This window comes from Pezoporus wallicus, unplaced genomic scaffold, assembly GCF_028554395.1.
Source record: "Pezoporus wallicus isolate ANWC-B61680 ecotype Strahan unplaced genomic scaffold, APGP_CSIRO_Pwel_v1 contig_8548, whole genome shotgun sequence".
NCBI classification, from domain to species: domain Eukaryota; kingdom Metazoa; phylum Chordata; class Aves; order Psittaciformes; family Psittacidae; genus Pezoporus; species Pezoporus wallicus.
Window position 1 is genome coordinate 764,101 of NW_026642624.1, and position 21,459 is coordinate 785,559.

At 40.9% G+C, this 21,459-nt stretch overlaps 1 protein-coding gene across 2 annotated transcripts; it reads right to left on the reverse strand.

The window, feature by feature from the left end:
• Nucleotides 1-900: 900 nt before the first annotated feature.
• CLPX (caseinolytic mitochondrial matrix peptidase chaperone subunit X) lies at nt 901-21,320 on the reverse strand. 2 transcript variants are annotated; one of them, XM_057431014.1, is made up of 14 exons: nt 21,241-21,320; nt 17,028-17,188; nt 15,482-15,599; nt 10,076-10,230; nt 9,112-9,271; nt 7,878-7,919; nt 6,611-6,787; nt 5,593-5,757; nt 5,166-5,254; nt 4,487-4,651; nt 3,246-3,545; nt 2,676-2,768; nt 2,333-2,439; nt 901-1,234 (listed from the first exon to the last, which is right to left on the reverse strand). In XM_057431014.1, the coding sequence occupies exons 1-14, from the start codon at nt 21,308-21,310 to the stop codon at nt 1,144-1,146; spliced, it is 1,893 nt and encodes a 630-aa protein (XP_057286997.1). In that variant the 5' UTR covers nt 21,311-21,320; the 3' UTR covers nt 901-1,143. The 2 variants fall into 2 exon arrangements, with proteins under 2 accessions (XP_057286997.1, XP_057286999.1); XM_057431016.1 differs by lacking the exon at nt 7,878-7,919.
• Nucleotides 21,321-21,459: the final 139 nt, after the last annotated feature.

The window sequence follows — 21,459 nt, forward strand, 5'->3', positions numbered from 1 at the left end:
TGAAAAGAAGGATGAGAGTTTCATTTAAATAGCGTGAATTTAAATGTTAGAAGAAAGGGGCAGTAAAACCTAAGCCCACGTATCATTGAAGAACAAAAAGTTGCAAGTAACGATTCTAATTCCCAAAACATACAGGTCCTTTAGTGTTTCCACAAAGATTCTCCTAAAGGATCGGATTCATTTTGGTACAGAACAGAAGAGGGAGGATCGCCCTGCTGCCAGACTAGAAATCAAAGACAAAACCACAAGAAGCACTACCAGCATTGGAGCAGATAACTTAAAAAGCGCCGTGTGAACGATCACTACAGGTTACATCAAAAATATGATACATTTACTTCTTTCATCTCTTAACATTATAAGATAGAGGTTGGGCAAAGTGCACCAAAAAACTGATGCATGATAGTTCCAATACGTTAAACAAAATGTACTATATTAGAACATTAATAGTTAAAAATTGATGTTGACTTCTCGTCCAAATTCAGATGGCTTACCGCGTCCTAGAAATCCTCTGGAAAAATGAATTACCAAGTTCTGACTTCACCTTCTTTCACGGTACTCCAGGTGATGAAAGCATACTCCTAATGGAGAGGTGAAGGATAATTATTTGCTATTGCATTTCAATTACTGTAACAAACTAGTGTCACATCTCAGCAAGATCTCCCAGCAGCGTCACAAAGCGTGTCCCAGTTTCCGCTGTAACAAGTCACTCCAGCACCCACCTGGCTCCAACCCAACACTGACCCCAATGCAACCCCCTGTGAGGAGCTAATGGTTTATTCACCCTCCACCAATTATTCATCTTGATTCCCATGTTTGTAGAGTAATATTGTAAAATCTAACTATTGCAGCACCGGCGTTGCTGGTTTAGTTTCTAGGAAGAGCGATGGATCCAAGTGCTGCTGGATTTGCTATACATTTTAATTGAACAAGTGTAATATACAATTCATATTTGAACATTATGCCATCCAAGTCCACACAATGTCCATCGGATAAATCAATGTGATGTTGCAAGAAAATACACAATCTGCTTGAGCTAATAAAGTTCCTCATCACGTATCCGAGATAGATCCAATGCCTTTTAGTATCAGACTGAAGCCAGAAATAACCAAGTGTGCTTTATGCAGGCGAGCATTCTGACAGTATTTAATGGTTTGCAGCATCTGCTTGTCGTGGCCAACCTTCTTCCTCCACACCAGAATCATATTCTTCCTCAGATGAATCTTTAGTGGGAGCCCTATAATTAAAATGAACTGATCAGATACTTCAGATACAGTTTCTGTAGCTTATGGTCAACATGTTACCCCAGTGAAAACTGCCCTGACAAGCATTCAGCTCCTGAATGACCTTCTGAGCTGAAAATGATGCTATGCAGATTACTACCAGTAGGCACTCTCATTACTGAGAGCAAACAAGCTGTTGAATTCAGTTAAGTCATTTGATTTAATCAATAAATTTTGTATTTCCAGCAAATATGAACGGTGGTGCTCTACAAAATCCCATAAAGCAGTCATCAGTGTAAGTAATCAGTATCTGTAAGGCAGGATACTTTCCACTCCAACTATCTCCTTTGAGACACAAGCTTCAGCACAGAGAGGAATACAAACCATGTACCTCAGTGGAGGAAGTTACCCCCAAAAACTTGTCAGGGATAAAAACCAAGCCAGAGTTCCTCAATTTCAGACCTATGTTTTTAACCTGATCCATTCCCTCTCAACTCCATCCTTTGTTCACTTAAAATCAAGACAGTTTTGTATTCCTAAATCCAGATTTTTCCCCATGCTTTCATCATTCCACCACAACCTTACCACAATATAACCTTTACAACATTAAATTGTTTTAAGAGCTCAGCAAATCAGTACATGTGCCTTTGTGGCTCTTCCTTCTTCTGCACTGCAAAAGCAATGGAGAAGAAAAACTGCAGCAGCCTGCACAAAAAATCAGCCTCAGTGACAGAAAGTAGTAGGTGAAAGTAAAAAGTTCCATTTCAGGAATTTCAGTAGAGTCACAATTAAACTTCAGCTTTTTACTGTTAACTTATGATGCTTATAATTCACTTCTATTTCTACAGGTATACACACATACACACACAAAAGCCTCAAGTAACTTCATATGCAAGTTTATTTTTAGATTTCTATTTAAACCCTAATGCAATACAACCCCAAATTATCCCAAAGCCCCTAGACAGAAGAGGCACTAGTTGGGCTGTGTGCAGCATACGGAGACTTGGATCCCTTTTAGGTTGTGTGTTTATAAGCTTGTTCCTACAGCAAACAGCAGAATACCTGTCTAGCTGTATCACTCGTCTGCTCTGAAACATCTGTTACGGTTTTACCTAATGTATCCTGGCTCTTTTTTGCCTTCTACAACATCTTTGTCAACTTCCACGCATACAATATCAGAATTGGGCACTTCAAACATGGGCTCCAGTAACAGCTTCTCCTACAAGAAAATAGAAGGGGCAAAACATTAGTGTATATCACGTCAAATATTTCTTCCACATAACAATATGGTCAGGAAGTGATTTTCAGAGCTAGAGAGTTTTCTTGGAAGAAAAGACTTATTGCATCCCATGTAAGACCCAGAACTAAGTGAAGCTGTGACTGAAAGCTGTCATGTTTAGGTCCATATACAAAAACGTAAGTAGCTTCATTTACTCAACGTGAAAATTTACTCACCATTATAGATCGAAGGCCTCTTGCACCAGTTTTTCTGTCCAGGGCCAGTCTGGCTATAGCCTTCAATGCATCTTCAGTTACATTTAATTCACACTACATATAGAAAAAAGGCAAATTTATTTGTTTCATTTATAACTCAAGAGTGGGTTGACTGCAACAATGCAAGTGTTACTGACAATAACAGCAGTGATTTACTTGTTACAGACCAAAACAATTAACCTTTAAGCTTCAGCTACTCTTTGGTTTCGACTAATGTTACCAGAATTTACTATGTCCCTTTATCTCTACACTAAATGAAGTGGCTGTTGAGGCCTACTAGGCAAAGTCACGGATGCCCATTTGAACATGAACATCAAGTGCAGCTCAACTACTTCCAGGTTACTCACCCCACAAGGACAGTTACCCACTGTAAGCCAGTCACGTTTTAACCAGTTTGCTTACTTTTTCTTCCACAGTGGGGAGGTGCACATGTGGGGGGGAAGAAGCGATTTCAGCTGCTATTTTAGATCACTTCAACACTGTATTTATAAACAAGAATACTGAAGAGTCCCCCAGATAAAAACTTCAAACCTTATCCATGCTGAACAGGGCCTGGTACTGAGGAACCACAGCATTTCGTGGCTCAGTAAGAATCCGTACAAGGGTTTTCTCATCCAGGCTGTGCAGAGGGACCACCACGGGCAAACGTCCCACAAACTCGGGAATCATGCCAAACTCAATGAGATCCCTGGCTTCCACGTGACGCAGCAAGCGATCTTTCTCTTCAATTTCTTCCTGGGGATCAGACTCCCCACTTATATTAGCAAGATCAGCAGCTGCTGCAGCCCTTCTGCCTTTGCCCATGTTAGCTGGCGTGCCAAATCCTAGATACTGCAACACAAACATGTTATCCTTATAGAATTATAATAGTTACAGTTTTTAATGTAACTAAATCACTTTCTATGTGCATTAAAAAAACCTGAAGTGATTTACTAGACTCAGGAAATTACTTACAGTAAAATTACACCCCTTGCACAATCAGTTTCTTACAACATTTAATTCTCTCAGTAAAGTATTAAGACACCAGCCTAACAGCAAGGTTATCAACGTATCCTCATCAGTTTACACATCCCGGTGGCGCTAAAAAGGGTTCTTCAGATGTTAAGCAAATGCATGCAAGAGTGCTTGCATGAAAAGCTACCTGAATTATCATAAAATGTGGATTTCAGTTACCTCTCTTGTTAGAAACAGGGTGCACATTTGGCAGAAAGCTGCAGCCACAAGAACTCTGTCCCCAGACATGAACACAGTGAACTGCATGACCAGGCATTTTAAGCTGATGTGAGCTTTTAGCACCATTTGCTCAAACTATGAGTATAAACGGTGGAAGTTTTTTTCTGGGGATATCAAAGGTTCTCTCAGTTTCCTACTCAGGACACTCCAACTGAAAGAAATCCTATTACAATTGCTACAACTGTTTCACATACTCTGTCTTTAAGAAACACTGGACACTGCAACAGCATTAGGTTTACCAAGTAAGCAGGGACAGCAAGTGGTCCCCCAACAGCCTTTAACCCTCCCTATTTGCATATGCTAAAAATCTCTCTCTGGAAGCAGAGATCACTGCAAGCTACTTAAGCCTACTAACAATAGGCTTGTTCTTTGAGCCTACCTTTCTTAGGCTTGACCTCAGGTACCCAGATAACAGACGGAAACCCCCTGCTCTATAAACATAGTGGGTTTATACATACAGCACCACCTTTAAGAGTCTCTACTGTGAACAGTAACTACCATAGTAATTTTTCAGTTCAAATACAGCCTGATGCACTCACTTTTTCATTCTTCCTCCTGCTGATAATTCTGTCCAGACCATTAAAAGCACCAGAAGCAACAAAGAGGATGTTTGTTGTGTCAACCTGCACCGTTTCTCCACGTAGTTTACGAGAATTCTTTTCTGGAACATTTACTATTGTGCCTTCGAGTAACTTTAACAAGCCCTGAGGAGGAAAGAAGACAAAGCAATAAAAAAATTCCATTGTGCAGCATCATATAAGGCAGCACACCAGCCTGTGCTGACTTTCATAGAGGTACTTGCATTCTTTAATCCCTTAAGCCTTTATAGTAACAGCAAGTGCCTAATGAAATCAGTTTTCTATATGATCCCTCTCAAGATAGACAAAAACCTTCCTTTAATGTGACTCCCATGCACATTCTGAGCTGTACTTAGCAGTAAGTTGCTTTAAGGGTTTTGTTGAAACAAAATGCTTTCTGTTCTTGCCTACATTATGCAACTTTGCCATCTGAATGCTGCAAAGATGTTTTTCAATTAAAATGTTTCTATGAAGCAGTCGTGAGTTTTATTTTGAATGAAGAGGAAAGATGAGGGTTTCAAAAGGTTAATAATCAGGGTACTATAGAACTGTGACTCTATACACCCCCATGCCATCGGACACACAACAGACTTGTTGGGCTGCTCCCTTACAAAGGAAAATCACTCCACGAAGTACTCACTTGTTGAACCCCTTCTCCTCCAACATCCCGTAACTGATGAATGCCAGGAACACTGCCAATCTTATCTACTTCATCCAGAAAAACAATTCCTGCAGTTACAGAAAATGGATTTAAGGAAGACTCCACTTTTTAAGAGAAGCAAGAACTTACACATAGGGAAGGGAGAACATGATTTAAGACAGCAGCAGTCTGTTCTACTTCTGCATTGTAGGTTACAAAATGTACACAACCTTGTCCAACTATGGACAAGAAGAAAAGCTACATGGTATGCGTAGAGGTCTCTTCAGGTTTGTTATTCCCGATTTAAAGTTCAGGTACATGCAACAGGCACACCAATAACAGAAGTACTGGTGGTCTCATTAGAGCATTTACGCGAGTTTAACACAGTCTATGAATGAACTTCAGAAAACATGCTGCAAAAGTTTACCTTGTTGAGCTTTCTCTACATTGTAGTTGGCATCTTGAAGGAGTTTTGCAATGACAGATTCAATGTCTTCACCCACATAGCCAGCTTGGGTCAAGGTAGTACAATCACAGATGGCAAAGGGTACATCTAGGCATTTAGCTAGAGTCTGAGCCAGCAAGGTTTTACCTGATAAATAAGACCTGTATGTTACAACCACTACTCATTTCTCTAGAGCACACAAACCCAAATATTTACCATAGAGTCATCATTACTGTTATTAGATACTCTAAATGATGCCAGCATGCTCATATATTCATATAAGAATACTTCCCAAAGCAGCTAGTTTTCACAAATAGTGTTTTTTTACACTGGCAAGCTGTATTTCTCAATTAAGCTAATAGTACATGTTTGAGGTAGCTTGAAATGCACACAGTATCACAAATAAATCATCACACAACAGTAGAAACCAGAACACATGTACTTGCATAGATTAAAGATTAAATAAATCAGTAGTCCTTTGCAGACACTCAGGGTACAGTGCAAAGTCCAACTGCTCCTGCTTTGAAGTTGGGGAGAAACAGAACTGAAGTATTATTTAGTGAATGTTCTCCCAAATAGCCTGAAGAATGCTGTCACCTCAGCACAAACACTCCCACTTCTTATGAACATTCAATTATCAGTTCTCTTTTAACCCCCCCCTGTAACTCATCTGTCCCAGAGGTGAAGCACAACACTTTCTAAGTGCAGCATCTCAGCTTGCCATCTAAACACAAACTTTAAAATGCATTTGAAATGCATGAAAGTTGCACTTTTTAACCAGGCAGTAAGGAAAACCACAGGAATAGAGCTCCTTCCTTTTCAAGGCCATTTAGCTCAGCTTCTTACCATGGCATGAAAGCACAAAAACCCCAGTTTGGAATCCATAGCTTAGCTTTTTTATACACCAAATTGGAATAATCACAGAAAGAGGAAAATCATTCAATAACAATCAACTGAAGGAAAAATCTGAGACCTATAAAACCACACAGCAGTAAAATACCTGATCCAGTTGGTCCAAGCAGCAAAATATTACTTTTTTCAAGTTTTATGTCATCATTGGGTGAATCTAGGACTTCTCCTCCCCGTTTTTCCTGAGGTATCTGCTGGTTCATTTGTTGCTGCATTGATGCTCCCAAAGCATTACCATGTGGACTGATTCCAGCAATCTGCAGAAGTTCTGAAGAGGACAATAAGAGAACTGTGTGAGCACCACCAGAAGCTTTAATGCAAAATAAAAGCTTGGTGGTTCTGTTCAGTTCTGCAAATCTCTAATTCTAGCTATAGAGAAGTTAAGAGATAGGACAGCAACAGAAAAATGGCACAATTATTACAAAAACGTGAGTTTCAACTATATTTCTGCACAAATATATTTGCATATATGAAAAGAATTATCTAAAAATATTCCTCTACAGTAAAAACAAGAGAAATTTTCAGTCCTTACAAACTACCTCATTTTAACTGTAGTTTTTAGTATGTTTTAGAACACATGAGAAGAAATGAACCCGAAATGTTGAACTCTATGATGAAAAAGTACAAGAACTGGTTTACTGTGATGAGTACAAAAGCAGGGCCCAAGTCTCAAGACTGAAAGAGTTGTCTTGCTTCAGCTACTAAGGTTTTGGCCCTACACATGCATATGGAGACTGAGCTGGGTTTTCTTCTTTCAGAGCACTAGTTTCAATTGGTTTGCAGGGCAGAATTTTAAAGATCAAGCAAACTGGTTTGAAGAGGTGTAACTGGGATTACAAACTGATCTACGCTAGGCTAAGGAGTTCAACAGCCAGTGAGAGTTCTGGTGGACTGAAAATAAACATAAGTGACATGACTCAGACAAAAAAAGAAGGCATTCTGAGGTTCAAGGTGACAGTGCCTTTTAAGAGTGCAAATACCCTGCAGTTGCATAACTTCCCTTATTATCTATCTTACATGATACTCTGTGTGGTATTACCTATATAATCACATCTCAGACAATTCAACTCAACTTTGCTCTACTGAGAATAATTCTAAGAACAGGTAATTATTTAACCAGCTTCAGAAAAGGCATTTTATACAATTTACCTGCTTTCCACCTAGAACTAGATAAGGAGTCAAATCCCAGTCAGCCCTTTTAAAGCTGCACTCAATGCCATCAATTAAATTTACTTGCAGAAGAAAAGCAAACAGGATTTCAGCCAACATTTCAAGCTAGCAGTCACTAAAGACCATTCTGCATTAACATGAAAACAGTAGATATTGCAGAGGAGGACATGAGGAGAGAGTTCACTTACTTGTAAATCTGTACTCATCCTCCCGTCTTCTGATTTCTAATTCTAAGAGAGAGGATGAAAACAGTAATAAATATAAGTTGATAAAAGCTTATAAATTCTCCACCTCTTGCCCTCTTCTGAATACATCTCATCACTATGTATGAATGCATTTCTAACACGAAATCCCCACATGAATTACTTTCTATTGCTGCCAAAATTAACCCAAACCCCAACCTGCTTTTAAAATGACAGCAAGTTTTCTGCTACTTAAACAAGTAACAATCTACTGCCTCTGATTAGATTTTAGTTTCAAAACCATACATAAGGGGGAAAAAATGCAGTAATATAATTTTGCTTAAAAAGGCTTCCCTAAACTCTCACATTCAGATCTGAGTGTTACAACATAACATCTCCCATATTTCAAAGTACCGTTACAAACATTTTCTGCCAGTCCCCCTGGTTATGCACCGCTTTATTTCCCTGTAGAGGGTTAGGAACTTCCCAGTGCCAAGTACACAACTACTCTCCTACCATTACCAGAACAGTGCTACTCATGTTCCCTCCTCAGTTAAAACACTTCTTTATATAAATTCAAAAGCAAAGCAGATTTCTGTTTGCTCAGCATACTGTTTTTTGTAAGAGAATATAAAACACCTTAAAAAAAAAATCAAGGTACACTTTGAATCAGAGACAGTAACTTAAGCCTACTTCTAAAAATAAATTAAGATCAACATAGCTACATTCTTACTCAGCAGCAAAAGTACTGCCAAGAGTAACTCCATCTACACCTACTAGATATGGAACAATACTATGGTGACCAACAGATGCTGCCAACAGCAGCCAAGTGAGGTTGGAAACCCAGCTATTCATCAAATTACCTATGCAAAATAGTATCGTCATGATCTGCATTGTGGCTTGCTGATTAAGCAGCAGATTTACTGTTAAGCAGTAAATGAGATTAGAAAGTAAAATTTAGGAAGCTTGCTTTATGAAGTTAAATACCTAATAATACATGTCAGTAAAAAAGCTAAACATTTAACACAGAAGGCAATACCCATGGCAGCACAGACCTTCTGGATTACTCTTTAAAGAAATCACATAAATTCACATAGAGTAAAAATTAAATCTAATAGAAACTCCTTTAGATCATGTCATTTTCAGAACATCTAACATCAAAGTAAAACCTTTCTCAGGTTTCTTAAGTGAGGGCCCTGAGATTGATTTGACCAGAAAAAACATCAAACATCATACAAACCCCTTGGTGTTAAAGAAGTCTGCTTTTCAACTTCTGCTTGCTGTCTCAGGTTAGCTGGGATATTATTGTAGATCCTCTTGTAATGATTGTACACAGCAACCGAAAGCACCTTCTTGGCAAAACACTGACCAACAACGTATTTGTCGAGGTAGTTGTAAATCTGAAAAATAACTCAATCTTAGTAACACTTTACATCACCTTGCAGCAGAAAAAACAGTATTACTGTGCCAAAGATGGACTCTGGCCTAAAGCCATCACTACAGAACTAAGAAACAGAAAGACAACAATTAAAATACAGAATATATTCCTGTTAAGTTTACTTAAAACCATGGAGCTTACACAATCACACTGTGTCTCTCAGTTCTCCCCTACTAATATTTAAACCCATTGTCATTTTCACCCAAATTTGTAAGAACAACAGAAAGGGCAGCCTACCCAGGAGCTATGCACAGCTTCAGCAACCACCGCAGTCCACTAGAACTGAGAAACACAATAAGCTCCCTCACTACTCGGGAGAGGGAAACCAAATGATTTAAGATGGGTCATGGCCAGAAGCTAACCAGTCACAGTTCTCACTCAGAAACAGGCCAGATCCAAGGTTCTGCAGCTAGAGAAGGAAGCTGCTAACATAAGGGTACAGAATATGCCAAGAGCAGGAAATAAAAGATACTGCAATTGGTGAGGGTTGAGGTTAGCCTCAGGGTCACAAGGAGAAAATGAAGGTACTGGACTTCAGTCACAAGATGAAGGCAGAGGAAAAACAAGCCCAACTGCTTCTATTGGATCTACTTGTTTCCTTTATCAGTGCTCTGCTGGGTCACATAGCTCCTAAAGGTTTAATCTTGAGCTAATCATCTTTATTGTTTGTTGCTCCAACCATTACACACCTGATGCAGATTAAGAAGCAAAACATTCCACCATGCTGCAATGCAAGGAAACGCTGGAGTGACATTAAGAACCAAACCTTTTTCGGTGGAGGCGGCGGCTTCTGCTGGAATGCCAATTTCACAGCTTCTGCTGCTGACTCGGGCTCTTTAATGATGCTCTTCTTTGTGTCCGCCTCTGACAGTACAACGAAAAAATGGTGACACTTTTCACACTTCACAAAGCGGGTGGAAGCTGCAGGAAAAGTAAACCAAAGCAGTAAGAGGAATCGTTTAGACAGCATGCATTAAACTGCCCGAGTTGGGCACACATGGGACAAGCACCTGTAAGACAGCACAGCCACCTCTGTGTTTACACACTTCCCCTTCATTCACCTTCAGAGCTTTAAAAGCAATCACTGGACTATGAAATCTGACACAAAGGGAATACAGTTTGCTCAAAAAGTCACAATGCAGGGCAGCAACCAAACAAGGGAGGAAAAAACAAACATCTGTTTCATACTTATTCAGTAACACTACATGTAGAAGAGGAAACTCTGCACCTCAGAGCAGTGCAAAGTTAATGAGGAGCTGTTCCTAACTCTCAAACTAACAGGCAAAAAAACATGGTTAAGGGTAAACTACTCTAAAGTGTGGGGAAGCAATCTACAGTCTCAAAGAGATGTAGAGAAAGGAGATACGTAGCAGCTCCTTGACTCTGCATCCCACTGGCTGTGGAACACAACACAGCACGCTCGAGTCACCTAAACCCAGTACACAGAGTGCAGCAGGATCACCCGAAGGGTTCATCCCAAGCAGAGGCAGCTGTGGTATGCAACAGATGAGCAGGACTTTGATGTTTTGCAAGATCTTTTGCTTATTTATTTGTACTGTCAAGAAGAGAACAAACTTCTTTTGAATCCCAAAAGCCAAACCCCCCCCACCACTAACTTTGTGAACTCTGTCTCAAGAAAACGTGTTACCTGCAGAGACTGGTTTCAAGAGCCTGCAATTTAGAACTTGTGCTACTTGTGTTATCCTTGGGAAAAGCAAAGTTGAAATAGTGGAAAATAAGCAGTAGAGAAGAATAAATCCGTCATTCAAAATAGAACTTTTCTGACCATATTACCATGCTATTAAATGCAAATCACATGCAACAGGACTGACTTAAAGTAAATGTAGCAAAACACGAAAAACTTGCTTCAACACTTCTGGAACCATAAAAACTTCTTAGCAAATGCCCTGACCAGTGTAGTAGCAGCTGATTTTAATAACAGCCACTAGCAATAAATAAGCTGCTTATTTTTAACTTGTTGTTGCCTCCCATAGAGCTGGCATCAGCAAAGAGAGGTTTCTTTTAACCCCTCACACCTTATAACAGGGTAAATAAGACCAGCACGTTCTTTTAAGAACGTAGCACGTAATACTATGACCATCACAGCTTTATTAACTCTACTCCAAAGAAAACCTGTCTAAAGGATGGAAAGTTCTTCTGGCATCCTTCCAAATTGCTGTCATCTGCCTGATGGGAACAGGGTAGAGAACCACCTGCCTGCACCCACCCTGCTCACATAACTGTTATTTAGCAACAATACTGTAGGGGAAAAAAAGCCCAGACTCTCCCTGAATGGTCACTCAAGACACCTCTGATACTCTTAGTGACCACAGTGCCACGAGGCTGTTATCCTTCCTTATGCAGTGCTAAAAGTCAGCTTTATTAGTCAGCTGACAGTATTGCAGTCATCTGACAGCCACAAGAAATTTGCCCCTTAAAGATCCACAAGGATGGTTAACTAAATACAAAATAAAGAACAGGCTGTAAGAATACTATTGTACATCTTTTACACAGTATTTTTTCAATGAATGATGTTTTAAGTACACTTTTATCAATTACCCCAAACAACACAAATGAAGCATATTAGAGATCTTCTAATTTTCAGCAAGACCAATAGAATCCCAGATTGGTTTGGACTGTAAAGGACCTTAAAGCTCATCCAGTTCCAGCCCCCTGCCACGAGCAGGGACACCTTCCACTAGAGCAGCTTGCTCCAAGCCCCTGTGTCCAACCTGCCCTTGAACACTGCCAGGGATGGGGCAGCCACAGCTTCTCTGGGCACCCTGTGCCAGCGCCTCAGCACCCTCACAGGGAAGAGCTTCTGCCTAAGAGCTCATCTCAGTGTCCCCTCTGGCAGGTTAAAGCCATTCCCCTTGTTCTGTCCCTACCGGTCCTTGTCCAAAGCCCCACTCCAGGTTTCCTGCAGCCCCTTTAAGCACTGGAATCTGCTCTAAGGTCTCCCCTTAAGGAGCCTTCTCTTCTCCATGCTGAACCAGCCCAGCTCTCTCAGCCTGGCTCCAGAGCAGAGCTGCTCCAGCCCTCAGAGCGTCCAGATGGCCTCCTCTGGACTTTCCAGGTCCACAGCATCCATGGTTACACAGAAACATTGATGTATGCAGAGCCTGGGGAAGAAGGCCTGGTTGTCAAAATACAGTCATGTAACTGGCCAGTTTCTGTCATCTACACAGCAATGTGGAGATATGCATCAATGAGTTTTAACAGGGGAAAAGAAAAAAAATAGGAAGTTTGCTCTAAGTGTAAGGAAACCAAGTTTAAGTACTGCTCCTTCCCTAAAACCAAGCATTCAAAACTTCAAACAACTCTACTATTCTTAAATACTGGCATGTTCTTTTAGCAAACATAAAAGCACAGCAAAGAGCCTCCATGTCAAGTTACCTCACTGTTATAAAGTCCTCTGTAAATATTTACCATGTGCTAAAATGCAAGTCAAGAGTTATTTTTGCTTCGGGCAACATTAACACAGAGGCTGCATTTGCAGAGAGATTTGTGAAGTCGGCAGGAGCTGACCCTGCCAAAGAGAAAGGCTGAGTTTTTACAATACATACAGGAAGCCAAAACAATTGGGGGATTAATCTTAAAAACACTTGTTGAGATAATGGGCTGCTATTAAACTTCTATAATAAACATCAGGAAAAAGAGAGTAAGGAAATCCAGCTGTGGAGGATGGGAGCTGACTTGGTGGTGTCGGGTGGAGGCAGTAAAATCAGTGCTTAGACAAGGCTTTTTATGTTGATCAGTTTTACGGCTATTGGATCTCACTCCACATCTGAGGCTCACATCTTATTTCAGTGATCACAAAATTCTTCTTACAGAGCCTCACAACACAAAGCAACACAGGAACTGCTGAGAAAGCATGTCCAAGCAAAATTCCTTTTGGTCTGCATCATACTGCTCCTTAGCTGTTAATTACTGGAAAACCATTACCAAGCAAATCCTCCTGCAAGATTTGTGAATACAAAGGGAAGCCCCATTGAAAACGAACTCCACTGACCAGCCTGTCCCACTGCCACTCAATGGCAATTAATTCAGTAATAAATGTGGCTTTTAGTCAGTATTTTGTTCCCCTGCTTCTCAATAAATGTCTGAAAAACCCTATTTAGAAACAAATATTTCCCTTTGGCTTTAGACGTTTACTTAAGGTTCTGCAGTTCAGTCATTCAAACCAGATCTGAAAGAATTCATCATTTTTCCTAACTAAGCAGAGGCTTGTCTGAAAAACCAAATTACAGCATGTTTAATACAAGCTGCAACCCATTCATTTTGGGCAGAATGGGACAGAGATCGCTCTTATTAGTTTTTGCTTTCTTCTTTTTAATTGCTTTTAAGATAATTAGAACTTTACTCTTCTGTTCTCAAGTGCTTTAATATTCTACAGTTCTGCTGGGAAGCAGTGTGCTCAAATGAAGAGACTAAACTGGAAGACAGACCCACGACTCCCATGGATTTCTGAGAAAACAGAGCAATCACAATCTTTGGTTTAATTTAAGTTACCAAGTAACAGAGAACTGAGGACTGCTCTTACGATGACCAGAACTCTGCTCTGCTCCATTACCTGGTGACACTGGGCTTAGTTTGAACTAGTTAATAACAGATTCATTTAAAGGCTGTAAAATCTTTAAGCCTCAGAGTAGAACATGCAAGAAGAGGAGACAAATTCAGCTATTCAAAGGGAGCTTCCCCATATTTTGACTTTCAAGCTCCTGACAGATCTGACCAGCTGCAACACTTTTTACAAGTGTAAAGCAGGTTTCCAGTCCCAAGTTCTTAGAGGTTTTGCAGTGAATTTGAGACTGCATATAGAGGCCATTTTCTCCCATAATGTTAGTACGGATGAATCCTCTTCCCAAGGAATCTGTCTTAATGACACTGACAACATACTAAATCACATCTCTGCTTTCCAGTGATAGACTGTGACTGTTCAATGGTATTTCCAGATAAAAGCACAAACCCTGGTAACAAGGGGAGCAAACACATCAGTGAAGTGAGAGAGTTTCAAAATGTCTCTGCCTACTCACAAAGCATCTGATAAGAAGGTAAACAAGGTTAGAAATCCTTCCACTGATTTCAACCACACCTAGTCCAGGGAGAGGCCAACATACTGAACGCCACGCAGGATTCTATTTCTGGCTCCATCAATTCGTGCCAGGTTTTTCAGAACCTCACTGCCTATAGTTTCAAACAAACAGAAAAAAGCTTATTGTTTCTGGGTAAAAAAGAAAATTAGTGGCTGAGGACTGATACCTGTACCTAACATAAATATACTGTTATTATAGAATTGTCTCGTGATTCAGGATGTTTGATCCGTTTTCTTAAATAGCATTTTATACAAGTAACAGCAAAAAATAGCACATCCGCTCATTATTTTCACCCACTGCCACATTAACTGGCGGTGAACAAGTTTCTGCTGACCCTGTCTTAAGCTTCTTAGTGCACAAGTCCGATCATGACTTGCTGCTTCCTCCTTGAGCCCCATCAACTAACTGGTATTTGCTTTTTGACAACTATTTTCTAAGCTGGTCTCATTAGCACTGAAATAAGGGAAAATGTCTTCAAGTCTGATTAAACCTAAAGCATAACTGGCATTAATTTGGACTGTACTTCAGAAAAAGTAGCTACTGCTGCTGGACACCAGGTATCTGACACAGCTTGGGTTTTCTATTTGAACTTTCTAGCTTCCCATTTGGAATGTATTATGGATCTGATTTTGCTATGGAAGATCATTCTAGGAGGCCATCTGTCATACACTAATTCCTCTGCTGGATAAAGTACATGCAGGATTAAAGTTTTATTATTTAGTAAACTGAAGACATATTATAAATGTGTCTGTGTGTGTGTGTGAAATAAATATCAGTAGTTAAAGCAGTATTGTTTATGTGAGCATCTCTTCCACGGAATAAAACTTAATGAACTACTTTAAAACTGCCTATTCAGTTGCAGTCCGAATTCCACTACCACATTCTGCTCCACCATACACCATAGGAAATCACACAGATGTACCCACAGAGACAATACACACGCCAATGTGGCAAAAGTATAAGGGAAGTTTTGACATTGTACAATTAGGTAGGTTAACAGTTAGCTATCAGAGTATGTTAGATCACAAATACACTCATATCTGTGTCTATTTAATAAAGTATTGATTAAAACTTACACACAAAGGTCTCCACGTGTGTGCACAAGTCGCCACACTTCGGGCAGCGCAGCTGGTTCCCTCCTTTCCCAGAGTTTCCAGAGCTGGACTTTTTACCACTGCCCTCACTGACAGACTTCTGAAACAGATTTCCAGACAATTAGGCCCCCTGACAGTGGAGCTGTTACATGAGGCAGCTACCAGCATGTTACAGAATCCAGTAATATGGATACTGCAATAGCTGGATGACAAAATAACTACTGCCAGCATTTGGTACTGTCTTTGAAAACCAAGAACACAATACAAACATTTTGAGTGTTCACACATCTGCATTTCCCAGGTACGCCAATTTTGGATCCCCATGGAAGAGGCATCCCATACCTTGACTGGTACTAGAATAGTAGCAAGCTCAACTGTGTCAAGAATGTTTTAATAGTATATTTCAATGCAATTTATTCTAACCCCAGAGAAGAAAATAAATCATACTTAAGAGCAATTTCATTATCACAACTGTGTTGACTCTAAGGGTTTCTGAAGCCACAACTCCTCTCGTGTCCTTGACAGCTGTAGCTACCCTGGCAGATATAGAACAAGCCTCTCAAATTGCTTGGAAATATTTTATTTTTCACTTCTAAAGCAGAGTTTCCTGCCAGAGCCCTACTTGTCTTTCTCTGTGTTACCCTACATAATGGTGTTGAAGGTTAACATTGTTTAAATCTATATCCATTGAATGCCTTCATAATTTGATAAATAATAAAAGCTATTGTATTTTAAGAAACTGTAAACGTCTCTCTTCCCTCTTCTAAGGCAGTTCCCCATTTTCTTAAGCCTTGCTTGCCTACTCATTTCTCCTTGTAACTCTTCCCCCCCAAAAAAAGACTATTAAACTTTATCTTCCTCCTTCATCGGTTACAGTACTTTAATCTGAAGCTTCAGGACACACCTGTGTCATCTGGACAGCTCCTGAGATGTCACAACATGCCACACTAAGGCAAAGTTATCTCCTGTGAACTTCCAAAATCTTCTTTGCTGACTAAAGAGCAGTTTTATTCTCAGGTAATCATTTATCTGAAGAAGCTGTTCATTAACTAATTATAAAGAAAGACTAGAATAAAGCTAGAATAAAACTTGTCTTGCTTTGTATAACTACCAAATCAGTGCTGAAAACGACATCTTCCAATGTACTCACTTTGAAAAGCCTACTTGGGAATAGCAGGCTTTTGAAGGAAAATAATTCTGATCTCTTTCCTGATATCCTGAAACCTGTTGTGGATTTCTAACATTCTACAAAGCTTTCAAGTGTCACTTTACACTAGGCAAAGAGATTTATAAAACTGGGAAAACCTTTAAGGGATGTTTATAAGGTTTGTCTGCTAAAAAATTCACTATCATTTATTTTCTCTTCACTGTCACTTGTAGCAATTTGAAGGATCAGAAATGTCAGGACTTAGGAAAAATTTCAAGAAGATTCTAATTGGAAGTAGGGAAAAAACCTACTCATTTTACATAAGCTACTGACCTACTCATTTTATATAAGCTACTGAAAAACCTAATGAGCGGGGACTACCTTGTTTCCATCTCCAGAACCATCCTTGCTTGCACCATCTTTTGAAGCAAAGTACGCTGGTGTTTCTGAAAAGTTCCTAAGAGGGATTCGTCTCAGGGAACAAGTTTCAAAAGTCCCAAGTTTTCCTAAAACAGGGATGCGTGAACGGCCACAAGTGATACCTGAAATAAAAGGAAAACATGAAAATTAAACATGAAAAATCCCCCAGTTCTAATCCCAATACCACCAAACCTCAGAATTTATTGACATTAAATGGAACACAAAGGTTTCAGCAACAGCACTGAACTCTCAACATCCAAATTTCAGTTACTCAGTACAAACTCTCTTCACCACCTTTAGAAGCTGTTCATCTGATGTTTGGCCTGGATTGCCCCAAAATGACTCAAAATTAATTCCATTTTCTCTGTCAGACAATTGACAGCCCCATTGTCTCATGAAATAGGGAACATCCCAGTTATGAAACTGATCCTCAGAGTGATAAACACAACCAACGACCAGCAATTAATGTGAAATAATTCAACCACTGAAATACAGAGACCCCTTTGAAGTGTCTCCTTATTACACAAAAGTTACCAGTGAAGTATCTCAGCCTCATGGACTGCACATCTGGATTTGGCTTTCACTTGTGAACTCTACTAAAAACCAGTTTCCAAGAGTCTGAGGTACCACTTGACAACACAAAGCTGTCCTGAGGAAAACTGAAAGGCAGCATCGTATTTGGCACACGCTGACAGACCGGCACAAGTAAATTCAGCATAATCTTGACTTTGTTGGGACAGCTTCTTGCCAACATGAACAACAAACTCTTTGAGCAACTAAACAGCCTCTTCCTCCTCTTGCAACAGCGGGTAGGATTACATTTCATGACTAGGTATGATGTGAATCAACATATGTCATGCTCCAGATTTCAACATCTCTCACGATCCTGATAAACAAGAGCCTGGAACCCACCTCTCCTATTTAAAGTGGCAAATTTCACCCTTGCTCTCTAGTTTTGACAAGAGCTTTGTGACTTGCTGACTGAAGAGCTGTACAGTAACAACGAAAATTGTAAACCTGCTGATAATACATGAATTTTCTGTTAGAGAGATGAGAGAGTCCTACAGAAAACTCCAAAACCTCTTCTAAAGCAAGAATAAAACCACTAAGAATGGCAAGAGTAGTGCAGTTCATTTGCTTTGGAAGAGGTTAACAATGAAAACTAAGAGCTGGAATTTCAGTTGAAAGAGGACATTTAAGAACATTCACATGGCTACTGTAACAGGAAAAGTAAAGAAGAAAAGCATTACGGATGAGCGTAAATTTGCAAGGAAAACTCACACAGGCTTCTGCAAAGTCACAACCAAGAGGACCGTGTCAAATGAGATTTGGTGTTGGTTTTATTAACTTACACGCAGCTTAAGATTCCTCGAAGATGATTTGCATTTATTTTAAACACAACTAAAAAAGGAATCTTTGGAAAATCTGTACTAGCATTGCTTTTGTCTGTAAACATGAGGGAGGAATAACAATCATTGTGCTTTCCAATCCTGCATTCCTCTGCTCAGTGCCACTGCAGCACAGCAAAGCACTTTAGATTTCGTAGGATAAGCTATGAAAATAACATAGTAAACTTAAAAATATTGGCTTCCTTTCACACACAGTTGTGTTCTTTCAACTGAATCCGCAGACTGCGTGTGCCAAGCGCACTTGTCAGTTGAGAATAAGCTGTGGTGTATGTTTACAATGCGATAGCTGTTCCGCATAAATTGCTTCTCTTGGGGCCTCATAGATGGTTCCTTTATTGAGATTTGGTTTACCACTTCTAAAGGGAACTGAGAAAAGACCCCTTAAATAGAAAAACCAAAATACTTCACCTCCCCTGAACAAAACCCCATGTCATACGGCTTTGCTGCAATACAGGGAGATTCAGGCTGAAAGGATGAAGCACTAACACAGAAACTCAAACATTTTACCACTAAGCACTGCACGTGGACTAACAATCACTGACTTTAATTCAGAGAGCACCGCTGATACAGAAAATGCACTGAAAAACTGTACTGGATGGACTGCAAAACTGCAGTGAGTTGTGAGTGCCACCTTACTGCCTGCGCCCCTCTATTGATCAGAAACACCTCAGCTGTGGGACTTCACCTCCAGCCTTTGACAGGACGCTGGCAGCAAACCCAGGCCACGCAGCAGCGTTATACCCACACTGCAAGGCTCTTGTTGCCGCTAAATTCACTTCACTCCCACAGTTTAGCTTTCTGGGAACATTAAACTCACTCTTCTTTGGGTGCTGAACTCTAAAGGCTGGAGATAGGCTAAACAAGGGAAAAAGAAATCATGTTATTGCTACATCAGCTTATGGCTAAACACGAAAACCCCATCCCTGTGCTTATCACAAGGTCTGAGTGGTATTTTCTTGACAAAATCTCATTGTACAATTAAAAAATGAAGCACTAAGGAAGTTATCACAGCGACTTTCCGGCATAAATAAGCTCAGAGGCAGACTTCTCAGAGGAAATTAACATTCCAGCCCAACACCTGGCAACTTCCACTGAATGATCCAGACACTGATAAACGTTCAGCTATGCCACAGCTGACACTAGCACAGCAGTATGTGCTCACACACACCACAGGCAGTCTCAGGTGGTTGCCTGAAACAGTAAACTTAAAGGACATTTAAATGTTGTTGTAGCAGTGGCACCTATCCAGGGTGTTCGGATTAGTGTGTTAAGAAATGGGAGGCTCCTTTGCACCTTATTAACCTTTAACTGATACTGAGGAAATAAATACTGACTTTTAGGCCAAGCTTCAAGTACCTTAGAAGAATCTATTGCCCAAGGAAGTGACAGGAAGTCTGTGACAAAGCTTTCTCTGTCCCACAAGCCACTTCATCAACCTGACTGATCCATGCACTCTGAATACTCTCAAGCTTGTACCAACCAGCAACAGCAAAGGACCTAGCAGAACACATAATGTTACAACAAAAATGCACCAAAGTAAGAATATTTTTTTAAAGACTTTCATGGAAAGCTGATGCATAAATAATCTTATTCCTCTGTATCTGTTTTAGTTTCCTTTGTTCTTTCACATCACTTTTAAATCTTAAGTTTTAGCAAGAAAAAAAAACAAACTTAAAGCATATACAGTTCTGAAGTGAATTCAGAATGTTACTTGCTTTGAATTTTATTATTTCAATGGGTTTACGTGAGGCCAGGCAGCCTGGAGGTGAACTGACTGGTTCAAACCTTTCTGTACAGGTGATGTCACACATGTAAATGTGAACTCAACTGCACTGAGTTAACTCACCTCTTGAAGGCAATAAATCATCTCTGACTTGTCAGGCTACTGCTGAGGGTACAATTAGAATCTTGTGGCAACAGCAGAGACCTTCAGCACAATTCTGGGGTGGTCTGCCTTTCCCCAAGCAGCACAGGGCACGTCAACCCTCACTACCCACAAGAACACCATAAAAAGCACAAAAGCAGTAGAAAAGGAACAACCTTCTCCTGCTTCAGCTTCCAGTAAGTGTTTTGCTGAGTTTCACCCTTCCACCGAGTTGGAAATAACTATTTGCTATGTGAGCCCAAATCTTTGTAAGAAACATTTCAAGTTTAGGCTGCAAAAGACAGGCTTTTACTCAGTCAGCTAAGCACACTACTGGCACTGCAGAGTAACACACACTGTGCGACTGCTGCTGACAAGCACTTCTGTCGAAATAAGCTCTATTATTGCATTACATTTCCCAGAAGGTGTTTCAACGGGGGGTTGTTTTCCAGAACTTCACACTGTGGAACGCTGCCCTTCATCCTGACGCGCCACCGGCCGTCCCCTCGCACCACCCGGGTGACAACAGCGAAAGATTAACAGGAAAAGGAAAGAAACAAACACCAAACAGGCCGGGGCAGGCTCCACTGAAGCCTTTATCGCCGCGCTGCAGCACGGAGCTCCCCCGCCGGCCGCCGCCGGGCTCATCCCCCAGCAGCGCCTCCGGAGCGCGGCGCTCCCCGCTGCCCCCGCTCCGGTAGCGACTCTGCGGGCTCCGCTGCCCCCGGCAGCAGCGGTGTGAGGGGCGCGGAGCGCTGCCAGCCGGCGGGAACGGGGCTGCCCCTCAGGGGAGCGGAAGCCCCCCCCTCCCCGCCCACCTCCGTGAGGCCCCGGGACGGAGGGCCCAGCCCCGCCAGCTGTAACGCCAGGCCGGGCCGCGGCGGGGGAGGACGGCGGTTACCTCTCCGCGCGGAAGGCAGCGTAGAGCCCAGCAGGCGGGCGGCGGCGGCGCAGCTGTGGCAGGCGGACATGGTGCGGCCGCGGGCCGCCTAGGTGAGACTAAATGTATTCATTAATAGTGTAATGGCTATAATTTATCAGTGTCATAATTATTAAGTATATTATCTATTGCATGTACTTTATGTATCTCCATATTAGTTAATTAAGCCTATCTTTTAGC